Source organism: Podarcis erhardii, assembly GCF_964252035.2.
Source record: "Podarcis erhardii genome assembly, chromosome: 1".
NCBI lineage: Eukaryota > Metazoa > Chordata > Lepidosauria > Squamata > Lacertidae > Podarcis > Podarcis erhardii.
This window is the reverse complement of record NC_138497.1, coordinates 24,865,422-24,878,694: the sequence shown is the minus strand read 5'-3', so window position 1 is coordinate 24,878,694 and position 13,273 is coordinate 24,865,422. Positions and strand designations below refer to the sequence as shown.

Below are 13,273 nucleotides of genomic sequence, written 5' to 3'. Positions count from 1 at the left end.
GAGCTTTCCTTGTTTGAAGAGGCACACCCATGTCCAATAATAAGCCCTGCCTGGCTTGTAGGACACACTCCTGTCGCACTCCTGCAATATGGCAGAGACTACAACCAGGAATTTTGTAGCCTCACCTCTTGCAAACAGCAAGGCCAGCAGTCAACAGAGATGGGGCTTGTAGCTCAGCAACATATCAAGGACCGTAAGTTATCTACTGCTGCCTTAAGCATCCCTGCCTGGCCTTTTCAATCCATTTGAGTCCTTTCCTTCTGTAGCCCCTCCAGAGCCTCCCAATCTAATTTGTTTCCCCCATCTGCTCTGAGCCCATCTGCCACTGCAAGCGACAGGGAAGAGAACCACAGGCAAGACCACCACGTCTAAAAGGAAGACACATTCATGACACACCAGCATTAACTGATCCATCAGGTCTCAGGGCACTTCCTGCTTCAGTTGTTGCAGAAAGTCCCGGCTGTGCTCCTTGCCAGACAGAGCTACTGGCCAAAAAGAACACATAATGGGTACTTTTGGCGGCCAGATTACTCCTGGTCTAATCACCTGCAGATTACTCCTGGTCTAATCACTCCTGTGACAATGGGAATGAATCAGGTTGTGACCTGTGCAGAACCTTGCAAAAGGCATACCCCACTTCTTGCATAAATTGGTCCTATGGTGCACTAACTTACGCTGAATTTGGGGATCATGCAGTTTCATTAATCTTTCTGTCCCACCCGGCATGTTCAGTTTGTAACAGCACAAGCCCATGCCCAGTGCTATGTTTCTAGAAAAAGAGGTGCCGGAACTCAACATGAACGGCTCCCTTGTTCTCTTGTAATGGCAATGGTGCCCACCTGAGAGGTGCCGGAACTGGGTTCCAGCTGAAAAAAAGCCTTGCCCATGCCAAGATATGCTTGGCCTGAACCCAAAGCAATTCTTTCACCCCACCCTCGCAGTCTGCTCATGTCCAGGGTCCTGTTCTCGCAGCGGCCAATCACATGCCCATGGGAAGCCCAAAAAACAGAACTCAAGTGCTCCCCCACAACATCTGATGCCCAGCAATGATATTCAGAGATACGCTGCCTCCGAGAGTTGAGCAATGCACGACTGCATTGTGTTGGTGCCATGGGAGCTAACAGGGGAGCAGTACAAATACGTCGCATGCAAAGAACACAAAAGGAAAGAAAGAATGTTTACTGGCTCACCCTTTGAGCAGAGAAGGACGAGAAAGGATTGGAAAGCGTGGAAAGGAAAGAATGAGGAAAGATTTCTGAGAGCCTTCCTCAGGCGGAGAATCTGGGGAGTCTCTAAAGACAAGGTACATGCAGACAAAATGTAGACAATGAAACAACACATTTATAACAAAAAGGATGCTTGTTATCAATGGAGGAGACATTTCAAGAGATTGTCAGGTGGGTTTCTCAAGGGTGCTCCTATGGTCATGATCACCCAGTCCCTCCTATAATCACAAATTGAAAAATAAAGCAGTCTATAGGAAAATGATTTGATTAGTCTACGACAGGGATGGAAAACATGTGGTTTCTGAGGTCATGTGTTTTTGGACAGCAGGCATGAGTTAGGAGTCAAAGAGTCTCTGTTCCTGTTTTACAGCAAATAAGTTCCTAGTCCACAAAGCTAGAAGAAAAAATGCTAGTTGTGTATCTTAAAGAAACAAGGACAGACAAAACGATGCTCAGGTACATCACAGTTTCCCCACCTCAAATCTTATTGTATTTGAAACCCAATAGAAGGGAGGAGATAGATTTATTTGGCTATGGGTGGTTTTTTTAAGGGACTTGAGTTAGTGTTGTCGACATTTGACATTTATTATACCATAATATTGCAAAGCAATAATAAACGGATCGTGTTCACAGTAATAAAATAAACTATTCATTATTATATTTTTTGACCACCCTTCAACAAAAATTCCCATATTTCTATAAAAGTGTTCTGGTAAAATTATAATGAAAATTAAGAGTAATTTCTTGAAACTGTTCCTGGTAGAGCTTTAACAAAGTGGCTTGTTTAAACTATGGTGGATACAAGGGGGAGACAGTGACCTCTAACATCACCGCACTGTAACAAGCATTGCTTCCTACAGACATAGCACTGAACCTCTTCCCAAATGACACCATTTTGGATTTCTGGCCTCTTCCTCCATCCCTCTTCGGGCAATCAATTGTACGGTAGTTCTTCCAAATGCCATGCCATTCTCTCTGCACCATTCCCACAACACAGACGCTCTCTGGCAAAAGTCCTCATAGGAACAGGTTCATGGGAGCACGTGACATATAAATGGAATACTTTTGCACCTTGTTATACTTCAAGTAAGAGAACCAAGCCTTTGTGAGTCATCTTGGTAATCCTGTGACATGCACCTCTGTCCACTGGGAGCTGATCTGCTACTACACTGGGGGTGAGGAAGCTGTGGCCCTCCTAATGTCGTTAGCTAGTCTGATGGGAGTTGGGAGTCCAAAAATGCCTGGAGGGCTGTTGGCTAACCACCCCTGCACAAAGCCCATTTTATAGCACTGGACTTTCTTATTATACAGTAGGAGGACTGTGAAACTTGAAGGATAATTACATTCTGATCCACACATTATTCCAGAAGGTGTGTAGACAGTTTGCTCTGGAATTCACAAAAACAGAATTCTTTAAGCACCCTTAACCCAAGGTACTTTGGATCCAGTACATCAGAGGTTTTCAAGCTTTTTGAGTCCACGGCTCCCTTGACCAACTACATTTCTTCTGCAGCACCACTGTGGGGTTCAGGAGCCCAGTTATGTCACCCCTTGTCTGCAGAGCTAGCAGCATCTCACCCATTTTTGAACACCCTCCTTTGTAGCGTGTTCCCTTAGCCTCCCCTTCTTTCCTCTCTCCTTGGGAGGCCTCGAGGCAGCTGCTGCCATCCCTGGTCTCTGAGCTGCTCGGCCCCCACCCAAAGAGAGGTGCCCTCCCAGAGGTAGCATTCACTTGCAGAGCTTATAGTCAGGGCTGCTGCAATAAACAGCTGTGCAAGCCTTTGGGAGACAGAGATGCAAGAGGGCATGAGAAGAAGGAGGAAAGGAAAGAGGGACAGAGGCCAGTGTTGCCCGTGGCACCCCTGGCCATCATTCAAGGCACCCCAGGGTGCCACGGCACACTGGTTGAAAACCACTGCAATACATTATTCTTAGATTCAGCACCAAGAATAAGACTTCTGTGGCCTCAGATAAGGCTCCTGTTTGAATGCTGAAAAATATGTTCAGTCTCAGGAGTCTGCACTCAGAAACAAAGCTATTTGGTTAAGGTGTTCAAGTAGTAAAGTACAGAATATAAATTAATGAGAAGAGAGATTCACTAAAGGATTATTATACTTACAGACTACATTTATTTAGTCTATAAAATTTGTGCCTGGCCACACACATCCTCCACACATATTTTGCCGTTTCCATGTCTTCCTGTTAAACAAAAGAGATTGTATGTAAGACAAAACGAGTGGCTAGATGCATCTCTTTCAAATCACTTCCCTACTAAGAGGATTCTCAGGACCAAAGTAAGGGCCAGCTTTGGCCTATCTTCTTGCTGCATAAACTCAAGGACAGTGGAAAGGAAGAGAATCCCACTCAGCCATTGTTGTTGTTGTTGTTAATTAAATTTATATACAGCCCTTCATCTGAAGATCACTGGGCTATTTCCAAAATAAAAATACAAAAAGAAAACTCAAAATACATAAAACAAACAACAACAACAACAACAACGGGAAAACACCAGTAAGCCCTCCCCCCTCCCACAAACACATTTAAAAGACCACAGTTCGGGTCTACAAAGGTCTGATATCTAAAAGCCAACAGATGATTTATGCCTTCTTTCTCATGCCATACATTTTATTTAAAATGCATATGAATAAAATCTCACTCACTTACAGTTTGGAACTGGATAGTCTCTTCTTTATTTGCCAATTCTAATGCAAAAAAGGACTTGTTGTGGGACATGTTAGCAATGTCATGCCACCTAGGCAGGGGTAAGGAAAGAAGAGAGTGTAAGAGAGAGAGAGAGAGAGAGAGAGAGAGAGAGAGAGACCTCACAAAGCACTCTGCTTTAACTGCACGTGTATAAGAGGGGATCTGAATTCGCCATGCCATTTCCCACATAGTTGCAAAAATTCTTAGCTACTTTGAAAAGTTTCTGCTTTAGGGGGTCTTATGATTTGGTTGGTTCGATGCTTGCTTGCATGCACACATGCATCTGCAACACAGGGAATCACAAGGTATGAAATGACCACATGACTGGGCACCTAAAGGTTAAGGGAGAAAGACTCTTAAAAGAATCACCATCACAGGAAATGAGCTCACCTAAAGATGACGGGAGGCCGGCCATTTTTGTGTTTCACAAAGATTCCATCAAGACAAGCTCCGATGAATATGTCACTTCCTTGGCTGTCCTGAAAGATACAGAAATTGCATATCGCTTGCACCCTTTTCCTTGCGAAAATAGCTTCATTCGTCATACCCTGCCCACAGCACCCTGCTCCCATGTTTGTGCTCTAAATTTGCACCAACAATGCAAAGTAAGCTCATTAGATGTATTAAAAATGGAAATGCTCAATATCTCCTTTAATAAAAAAAACCAGAAGCCTTTTTCTGGGAATTACAGACTCAGATATTCCCAAAAATGTAAGAGAGATCTTTTTATATGCCACGCTCGCAGCAAGAGTTCTTATTGCAGCAAACTGGAAGAGTTATAAAGTTCTTTCAAGGCTAGAATGGATTCAAAAGTTGGTTGAATATGCAGAACTAGATAATATGCCTGAAAGAATAAAGAACAACCCAAAACAAGTATTTATCTCAAAATGGGTAGTCTTCAAAATATATTAGAAAAACAACTGTTGCAGTTTAAACTCTGTTGCAGCGTTTGAGTAATTTCAGTAGCAGTTTTAAGTCTGATGCGAGACCCAAGATAGATAAAAAAAATTTAAATTCTGTTAATAATCTGCTATGTTTCGGCAGCAAGTTAGTGATGAGTAACTGAAGTAAGGAGTGGACGAGAAGTTTGGTATAAAGCAAGAAGACCTTTTTAAATTTATGGCTTTGTGTTTATTATTTGGTATACTATGGGTTCGTGTTTGGTATATGGTTTATTATTTGGGTACGGTATTTGGTATATTGCTTTTTTCTTATTGTGTTGATGGATATGGACAGTTGTCTTTTTTGTGGATTTATGTGAAAACAATAAAAAAATTGATTGTGTTTTAACAACCCTGCCTTTCTACATAAAATGCAATATAAATTACATGATAAAAGAATCAAACAATGTTCCTGTTTGCCTAATTTGTTTCCAAACTGAAAATCTGGAATGTTTTAAGTTCAGAAATTCTGCATGCTGAACAGAGACCTGAGCAATCCAAGTTTGACATCTGAGCAATCTGTTGACGTTTCGGCAAAAATATTCTGATATCTCAGAACTGTAAGTAACAAGCCAAAGTGACTTAGGCCTGAGTCAGCTTAATATACCTTTTTTAAAAATGCAAAGAGAGAGTTTTTTTTTTATTATAGTCATGCCTTTGTGAAGTCATGGCACAAACAGTCAACAAATTCACAGAAGAAACTTAGCTTTACCTTTGCAGGATAACTCTCTTCACCGTATCCTTCCATCCTCTCAACTTCTTGCATATATAACATTTCTGCATCAGGTGGAGTGAGGCCCCTTCAGAAACAAAAAAAGAAATTCAATTTGCTAAGTAGCTTCTTGAGGCAGGTTAGACTGCTTCTTTTAGCATATCAAGAGTCCACTTTTCTTGTATGTTCCCCAACAGAAATACACTTGGTGCAATATCTGCACTTGGTGCAGAAATTTTTTTGCAAAAAGCAACTACACTGAGGGTTAAAATGACCACTGTTTAACTTCCATAAGCACTTGTGGAATTATTTATTTCAGGTATTTATTGACAGAAGTATTTTACTGCCCTATCATGAAATATCAGTGCATTTAAGCATTATATCCAGGATATAAAAAATAATTCTAAGCCTTTTACAGTTTCCCTTGCTTCATGTATCTCCAATGATCAGGTTTCTGGCACTCAAAAGGTTTGCTGCAGCCTTTTGGTTTGGGGCCAGTGCAGACATAATACTGGATCTCTGAAAAATGTGGTTAGCAAAAACAAACCCACACTCAAGGAATATGTGCCCAATATCTGAGCAAATTTCTCCCTCTCATTCTAATAACATGCTGACAACAACATGGGTTAAAGCAAACCGGGGTTTCTATTAACCCTCTTTGAAGCAACTTTCTGAAAACTGGAAATCATGTTTAGCTTAAATTGGTGTTAGTTAGGCACAGAGCCAGGGCTACATCTGCACTAGCGCATATGTGAGCAAGCTCATCTAGCAATATTCAGACCTGAAACAGCAGCACAATTTCAGAACTGTTACCTGTACTTCTGATGGAGTAAGGCCACCTTCTGGGTTGCTTCTTCCAGGATCTTTTCATCTTGCAACCAACCCTTAAGCGACAGAACAGAAAGCATGAGCCTTCCTCGCATGTAAATTCACAACCCTCCAAACTTAATGAAGGGCTGGCGAACATTCATATACCCCAGGCAGCAGTAGAGGGAGAAGCCTGGGCCATCTACCCAGGAAGAGAGCAAGTAGTGCACTTTAACATCTATTGCCTGCTATCTCAACTTCTGGTAGGCTTGCAGAGCAGTTTAGCTCTGTAAGAGAGCTTGGCTTCCTAGAGGGCCGAGTCAGGCTTGACTCAGCAGTTCTTGATTGCAGGCACCTGTGCCTGCCTTCATCAGTACCTCCTTAAGAAACACTTCCTTGGGCCGTGGGCTCACCACCAAAGGGGTTTCCCCCCATTGGGAGCCACTTGGGTGAGGGTGTTTAGTCCTTGGAATATTTGTTTACTGATGGGATGATTCTAGGAACAACCAGTCATAATAATAATTAATAAATTTTTATTTATACCCTGCCCTTCCCGGTTCAAAAACCAGGCTCAGGACGGCTAACAACAAATTTAAAACACTTAATTGTAAAAGCAGCATAAAATACACTATAAAAACATGAATAACCATAAAATTCAAAGTTCAGAAATCAATTTAGGGGAAATTCATCTAATAAGCAGGGTTTTTTTATTATGATACAGTGGACGCTCAGGTTGCGAATGTGATCTGTGAGGGATGCACATTTGCAACCCACAGCGTTCGCAACCCGTGCCTGCGCATACACGGGTTGCGATTCGGTGCTTTTGCGCATGTGCAACCGAAACCCGGAAGTAACCCATTCCACACTTCCGGGTTTCAGCGGTCCGTAACCTGAAAAAACGCAACCTGAAGTGTCTGTAACCCAAGGTATGACTGCATTAACATTAAACAAGTTTTCAGAACAGGAAGGGTATCTAAATGACCCTTTTGAAAAGGGGGGGGGGAGGGAATTTAGTAATGAATGGTACCTACTTTTGAAGAATGACTTTTTAAAAAAACTATTTATATTTATAAAGCTTCTTAGGCAATCCTTTAAAGTGAATTACAATAAAGTAAAGACTAACACACATCTGTTGGTTTAAAAGACAAAATAAAAAGATTACCATCAGGCAGAATGTGTTCACTTCTGATAACTCTACATCAGTTTGTTTTCCCCCAGTAATTTCCAAAATCGGAATTGGAGAGAGAAGGGGGGAAGAAGTGAGCTATTCTTACCACAGGAAACAAGGCAAATCTCTGTAGAAATTCCTGCGATTCATATTGGTCATAATCTCCAAAATCAGCTGAGGAATTAAGAGAAAACAGGCAGGAATTAAGTGCATAGGGAAGTTCACTATTTCACAAAAGCCTCATAACAGATACAGCATAGTGGTTGATGCCCTTTGGTTTTTCATCTCAAAATAAAATTGTGCAAAGCCAATATAGTTTACACTGCCTAAATTGGTCAAGAGCAATTAAACAAGTAATAATTTGTTGAACAGTCATTATTAAAGAGCCAGATGAGGCTAAAGAAAAGAAATTAAAGAATGTTGTTGCATAAACAAGCTATTTCAAGTCATCAGTTTGATCTCACTGGCAAATAACGTTCTTGGCAAGTCTTTTCTAGCACACGAGATCACCATTCATAGCAAGTAAACGGAGGCAGCAAAGGAAAATAGACCAGAGGCTTAGAGCACTCTCTTCGTTTTCCCTGCCAGGCATCCACCTCATTCTTGTGGTTGTTTTCTTTTCTGGCATATAGCAGCTACACCAAAGTACTAAGTTAAAACCAAGAGTGATACTGCCTCCCGCATTTCGCAGATGAAAATAAGGCCACACTGGAAACACCTCTCTACCCAAATTAAAAACTGCTGTCTGTGAGCATTATGAATCGCTGAGGGCTGCAACTCTCTCTTGTGCTATGCTGGTTTCATTTAGGGCAGTTCTCCACTGGTTTTAAAAGCCAAGACGGTGTGTTTGTTCTTTGGGCTGGCGATATATTTTTAAATACACAAATGTCCGATATTATGCTGCTGCAGCTCAAAATGTGCCTCTGCAGGTTGTAAAATGTCATGTTGTGCATTGTCAGGAAAAGCCCCATCCTTCAGCAGAGGGACCTACTACTGATGCCTTGAGCCTTCTAGCCTGGCTTCTGCTGCTCCTTGCTGCCATTGCCTGCTCATCTGATCTCTTTAAGAGAGTGGCTCTTTTCTGTAGTAGCTCCTTATCTATGGAATGGTCTCCCCAGAGAGGCCCACTTGGAACCAGCTTTCATTTTGGCACCAGGAAAATAAGCTTTTGTTGTGCTGGGCATTTGAGCTGCACCAATTATTGGTTGGTGGTTTTTTGTTTGTTTTTTACTCTACCTTCTTAATATGTTTATGCAATCTATTCCAACATTTTAATTTTTGTTTCAATCAATTTGGGGTTAACTAACTAAATGAGAAAGCCAACAGTGATAGGGAGCAAGGAGAAGCCCTTGCTTATTTCACCCTCTTTATTTTGGCAGCTGTAAGCAGAAGAGGGCAAGAGAAGGGAAAACAGAGGGGGCAGTGGTTACAAAGCAGTGGGCCCATTTGGGTGGGGCTCACTAAGGGCATCTTGCCAAGGGACTCCCTGCCCCAAAAACTAGAGATGGCAGAAGAATCTGCACCCTGCTCAAGAGATTTGACTGCTGAAGAACAAGGAGGAGAAACCTTGAAAATAATAATAATAACAACAAATTTTATTTATACCCCGCCCTCCCCCGCCAGAGCTGGGCTCAGGGCAGCTAACAACAGTAAAATTACAGTAAAAACATAATAGAGGGAAAAAACCAATTTAAAATACAGGTTAAAATGCAATTTAAAATGCAGCCTCATTTTAAAAGTAGCCCATAGATCAAAACCATAAGGGGAGGGAAACGTAAGGGTCAGACTGAGTCCAAACCAAAGGCCAGGTGGAACAGCTCGGTCTTGCAGGCCCTGCGGAAAGATGTCAAGTCCCGCAGGGCCCTACTCTCTTGTGACAGAGCATTCCACCAAGTCGTGGCCAGTACTGAAAAGGCCCTGGCCCTAGTTGCGACCAATCTAACCACCTTGCGACCTCGGACCTCCAAAATGTTGTCGTTTGTGGACCTTAAGGTCCTCTGTGGGGCATACTAGGACAACTCCAGCAACTCACATGCCACCGCTATTTCAAATGGCATCCCTAAAAGGGGCAAAATGGGAACATAATAATAACAACTGTAATTTACTTGGGACAGGTAACCAAGGAAAGGGAAGGCTTCTGGCAAATAGGGACAGTTAGAGTATATGTGAACACAGAAAGAATGTGACTTCTTGTCCTTCCTGGGACCTAACATTCTGCAGTAAGCAAGGATGAGCAATGGAACCGAGGATGAGTGATAAAAGTAAAGGAGGAAAACATTAAGACAGAAGTAGGGAAAGGAAAAATCCAATACGATGGTGGGGGTGGGAGTGGGGAGAGACAGCGCAAATTTGCACTGCATAGCTTCTGCTCAGAGTCTGCTGCAATTTCACTGCTATTTTCTGTGTAAAATAGTAGAAATGGGCTTTATAGTTAGGTAACACCACTGAAAATGGCAAGGAGGAAAATGAAGATTGTAGGAAAGGAACAAAATCATAATTCCTAGGTATTAAAGCCTACTTCCTTTCAGCGTGGTGGATATACATACCAAGGGAGAATGAATGCATCATTCAAAGGCATTTCAGAAAATGACAGCCAATTTCAACAGTCTGGGTAGTCATTTTGTTATTACCTTTTGAAATACCGTTATAGTTCTGGGCAGCCTGGTTTTAACTTCAGTTTCTGCAAAGCACATTTCCTATATTCAAGCAGTTATCCTGCAAATGTCAAAAGGCATTGGGGCTCTAATGGTTTTAAAGTGGTCCAAAGGAAACCTGAGTTTCTTGTAGTGCATGTTCAAATCATGCTGTCTGAACTGCAGTTCATACACCTTGTGTGGTACTGTAGTCATGCATATACGAGTTCAGTCACGGGTTTTTTTAAAAAAACAAAACAACCTAAAGCATGGGTAGGCAAACTAAGGCCCAGGGGCCAGATCTGGCCCAATCGGTTTCTAAATCTGGCCCGCAGATGGTCCGGGAATCAGCGTGTTTTTACATGAGTAGAATGTGTCATTTTATTTAAAATGGATCTCTGGGTTATTTGTGGGGCATAGGAATTCATTCATATATTTTTTTACGAAGTATAGTCCAGCCCCCCACCAAGGTCTGAGGGACAGTGGACCAGCCCCCTGCTGAAAAAGTTTGCTGACCCCTGACCTAAAGGCTCACAAAAAAGAATATGCAGGACTGCATTTGACTCCAACTCTTTTCTAAAATAAAGTGCTGTTATTGGAGCTATCCTCTCTACAGTTATACAGTCGGTAGAGAATGAGATAGTTAAATCCCAGGGTGGTGGGTTAGAGCCCCATGTTGGGCAAAAGATTCCTGCATTGCAGGGCGCTGGGCTAGATGATCCTCGCGGTCACTTCCAACTCTACAATTCTAATAAAGTATCTGCAGTTTATTAACAATGTTAATAAACACACTTCCCTGCAAAGTTTCTTACAGTGGTACCTCTGGTTACGAACGTAATTCGTTCTGGAGATCCGTTCTTAACCTGAAACTGTTCTTAACCTGAGGTACCACTTTAGCTAATGGGGCCTCCCGCTACCGCCGCCGTGCGATTTCTGTTCTCATCCTGGGGCAAAGTTCTTAGCCCAAGGTACTACTTCCAGGTTAGCGGAGTCTGTAACCTGAAGAATCTGTAACCCGAGGTACCACTGTACTAGCCTTTTGGCCATGCTCTTGGGAGATGTGACTTTCCGATGATAAAAAAACACAATAAAATGTTATTTGGCTCTACTGAATTTGTACGCAGGGGAGGTTACAGATCTTAAAAAATGAAGAGCTTATTTTGCACTTGCTTACAGCAGCACAGGCATCCATAGTAAAACTTTTGAAAACTGTAGTTCGGAATCCTATAGTGTATTGCTACTCAAGGCAGGTATGGTAAATAGTCCTTCTCTGGGGGGAAATCCCACAAATTAAAAGTATCCAGAGGACAAGAGGTATGATTTTATTTTTTATTTCATTTGCAAACAAGGAGGCACATGGTAGGAGAGTTCCCTTGATATACACTAAGGTCTGGATCTTGCAAACAAACAAGAATTGAGGCAGGAGTTTAAAAGCGACAAGAAAATGATTTGTTTCAATGCGCCGCTCGTGGATTCCCAAGAGAGAATTTGGTTTTAGGTTTATCATGTAAGGCTAGCAGGGTTACAGTATGGCCTTCCTAGCTATGCACTGGTGGGAGTTGGACTACGGCAGTTGTCAGAAGTGAGGAAGAACGTGTGCAGATGTAGATTGAGCCATGGGTGCATCAATGCATGTGCAATCTGTATGAGCAATTGAGTGCATGGAACCTTATTTATTGATCTTGATTATTTATATATTGTATTATTTGATTTTGTTGATTTCCCCCACAAACCATTCTTAAAATAAAGATTTTAAAAAGAAAAAGGAAATCAGTACTGGAAGGCCAATGTATTCTTATCTTCAATGTATTCTGATCATTGCTACTGCATCAGTCTAAAATAAGTAGTCGTTTCTGTGTGAGTTCTTTTCTACCTGTGCGTTTTTCCTTTTTTTTAAAAAAAAAGAACTTAAAACTCCCTGAATCAGCAAATCAGTACTGAAAGATGAACCCCTCCTTATCTTAATAGCTGGAACGGCAGGAACACAGCAGTTTGTTTTATAACTGCCAGTCTGTAAGTGGGGTGTCACAGAACCTCAACACATTAGTGATTCATTAAAAAAATAAAATAAAATTACAATCTTCTGATGGTGTCAGCAGGGGACACTAAATACGGAACAGTTATCACCTACTTATCTTAGTTACAGCATAAAAAATAAAGCTACTATTGTGTTACATGTAAGTTTGCAACAGCACTTTTAAAAAGTATGTATTGGGGTTAGGAAACTAGTTATGAGTACCACACCAAATCTGTGTAGTGCAGCAGACTAGGCAGAGTGATGAGTGTCGGCGCTTGAATCCCAGGCTCAATCAAACTAACAAAGCTTTAGGCAAAACATCATTCATTCATTCATTCATTCATTGCATCATCTGTTTACATACCACTTAATTGTCTGTAAGTGGTGTGCGAGTAACTCAGTACAAAAACAAAATAATAAAATCAGAATCCAGTTTAAAATAAAAGTATTCAGGAGGTGCCGGAAGTTCAACTGACTTCAAATGGAAGCGAGTTCCATTTCTCAGCCTTGCCTACCTCGCAGTGTTGTGAGCGGGAAGGGACCTGGAGTTTGTTGCTATCTCTAGCCTGCCAAAGAGTATTCTCCAGCTGAAAAGCTAACAGCTACACAATGATGGTCATGGGCTGGTGAAACAGCTGCTGTATGCCTAAGATCCCTCAACCCAGATTGCTCCATAGAAAAGTGCTGAAACACCTTTTAGGGGACAGAGCCTTGGTGGACTGTGGGCCATGCACCCACTTCTCCCAGGAACACGAAGTTCAAGCAGTTCCTAAAATCAGCTAAACATGTTAGTTACCTTGAACAGCTAACCCAGCCAGGTGCACTGCTTGCTCAAACGTGCATGGGATGCTTCCTTCCAATATGTCTTTCTTCAATTGTAGATAATACTGGTATCTATTATGGAAAGAGAATATGCATTCAGGGCAATTTTCCGAATCCTGTGAAAATAGAGGTTGATGGATTCCCATCATCCTTAGCCAGCATGGCGAAGGTCAGGGATGACTATAGATAGTTATAACTCAGCAACATCTGGAGGTGACCCAACCCTGTTTTATGCTTGCGCAAT

The 13,273-nt window shown here is 41.9% G+C and overlaps 1 protein-coding gene across 7 annotated transcripts in view; it reads right to left on the bottom strand.

Moving 5' to 3' along the window:
• Positions 1-13,273, bottom strand: part of PTPN21 (protein tyrosine phosphatase non-receptor type 21) — a 49,820-nt gene that overhangs the window by 19,661 nt on the left and 16,886 nt on the right. For 4 of the 7 annotated variants that reach the window (XM_081869131.1, XM_081869132.1, XM_081869133.1 and 1 more), the window contains exons 4-11: positions 13,004-13,101; positions 7,664-7,731; positions 6,396-6,466; positions 5,583-5,670; positions 4,320-4,408; positions 3,891-3,978; positions 3,346-3,425; positions 1,191-1,292 (exon numbers count right to left, since the gene is read on the bottom strand). In XM_081869131.1, the coding sequence (XP_081725257.1) occupies positions 1,191-1,292; positions 3,346-3,425; positions 3,891-3,978; positions 4,320-4,408; positions 5,583-5,670; positions 6,396-6,466; positions 7,664-7,731; positions 13,004-13,101 (684 nt within the window). The remainder of the gene's footprint in view (positions 1-1,190; positions 1,293-3,345; positions 3,426-3,890; positions 3,979-4,319; positions 4,409-5,582; positions 5,671-6,395; positions 6,467-7,663; positions 7,732-13,003; positions 13,102-13,273) is intronic. The other 3 variants (XM_081869135.1, XM_081869136.1, XM_081869137.1) reach the window with 1 other exon arrangement.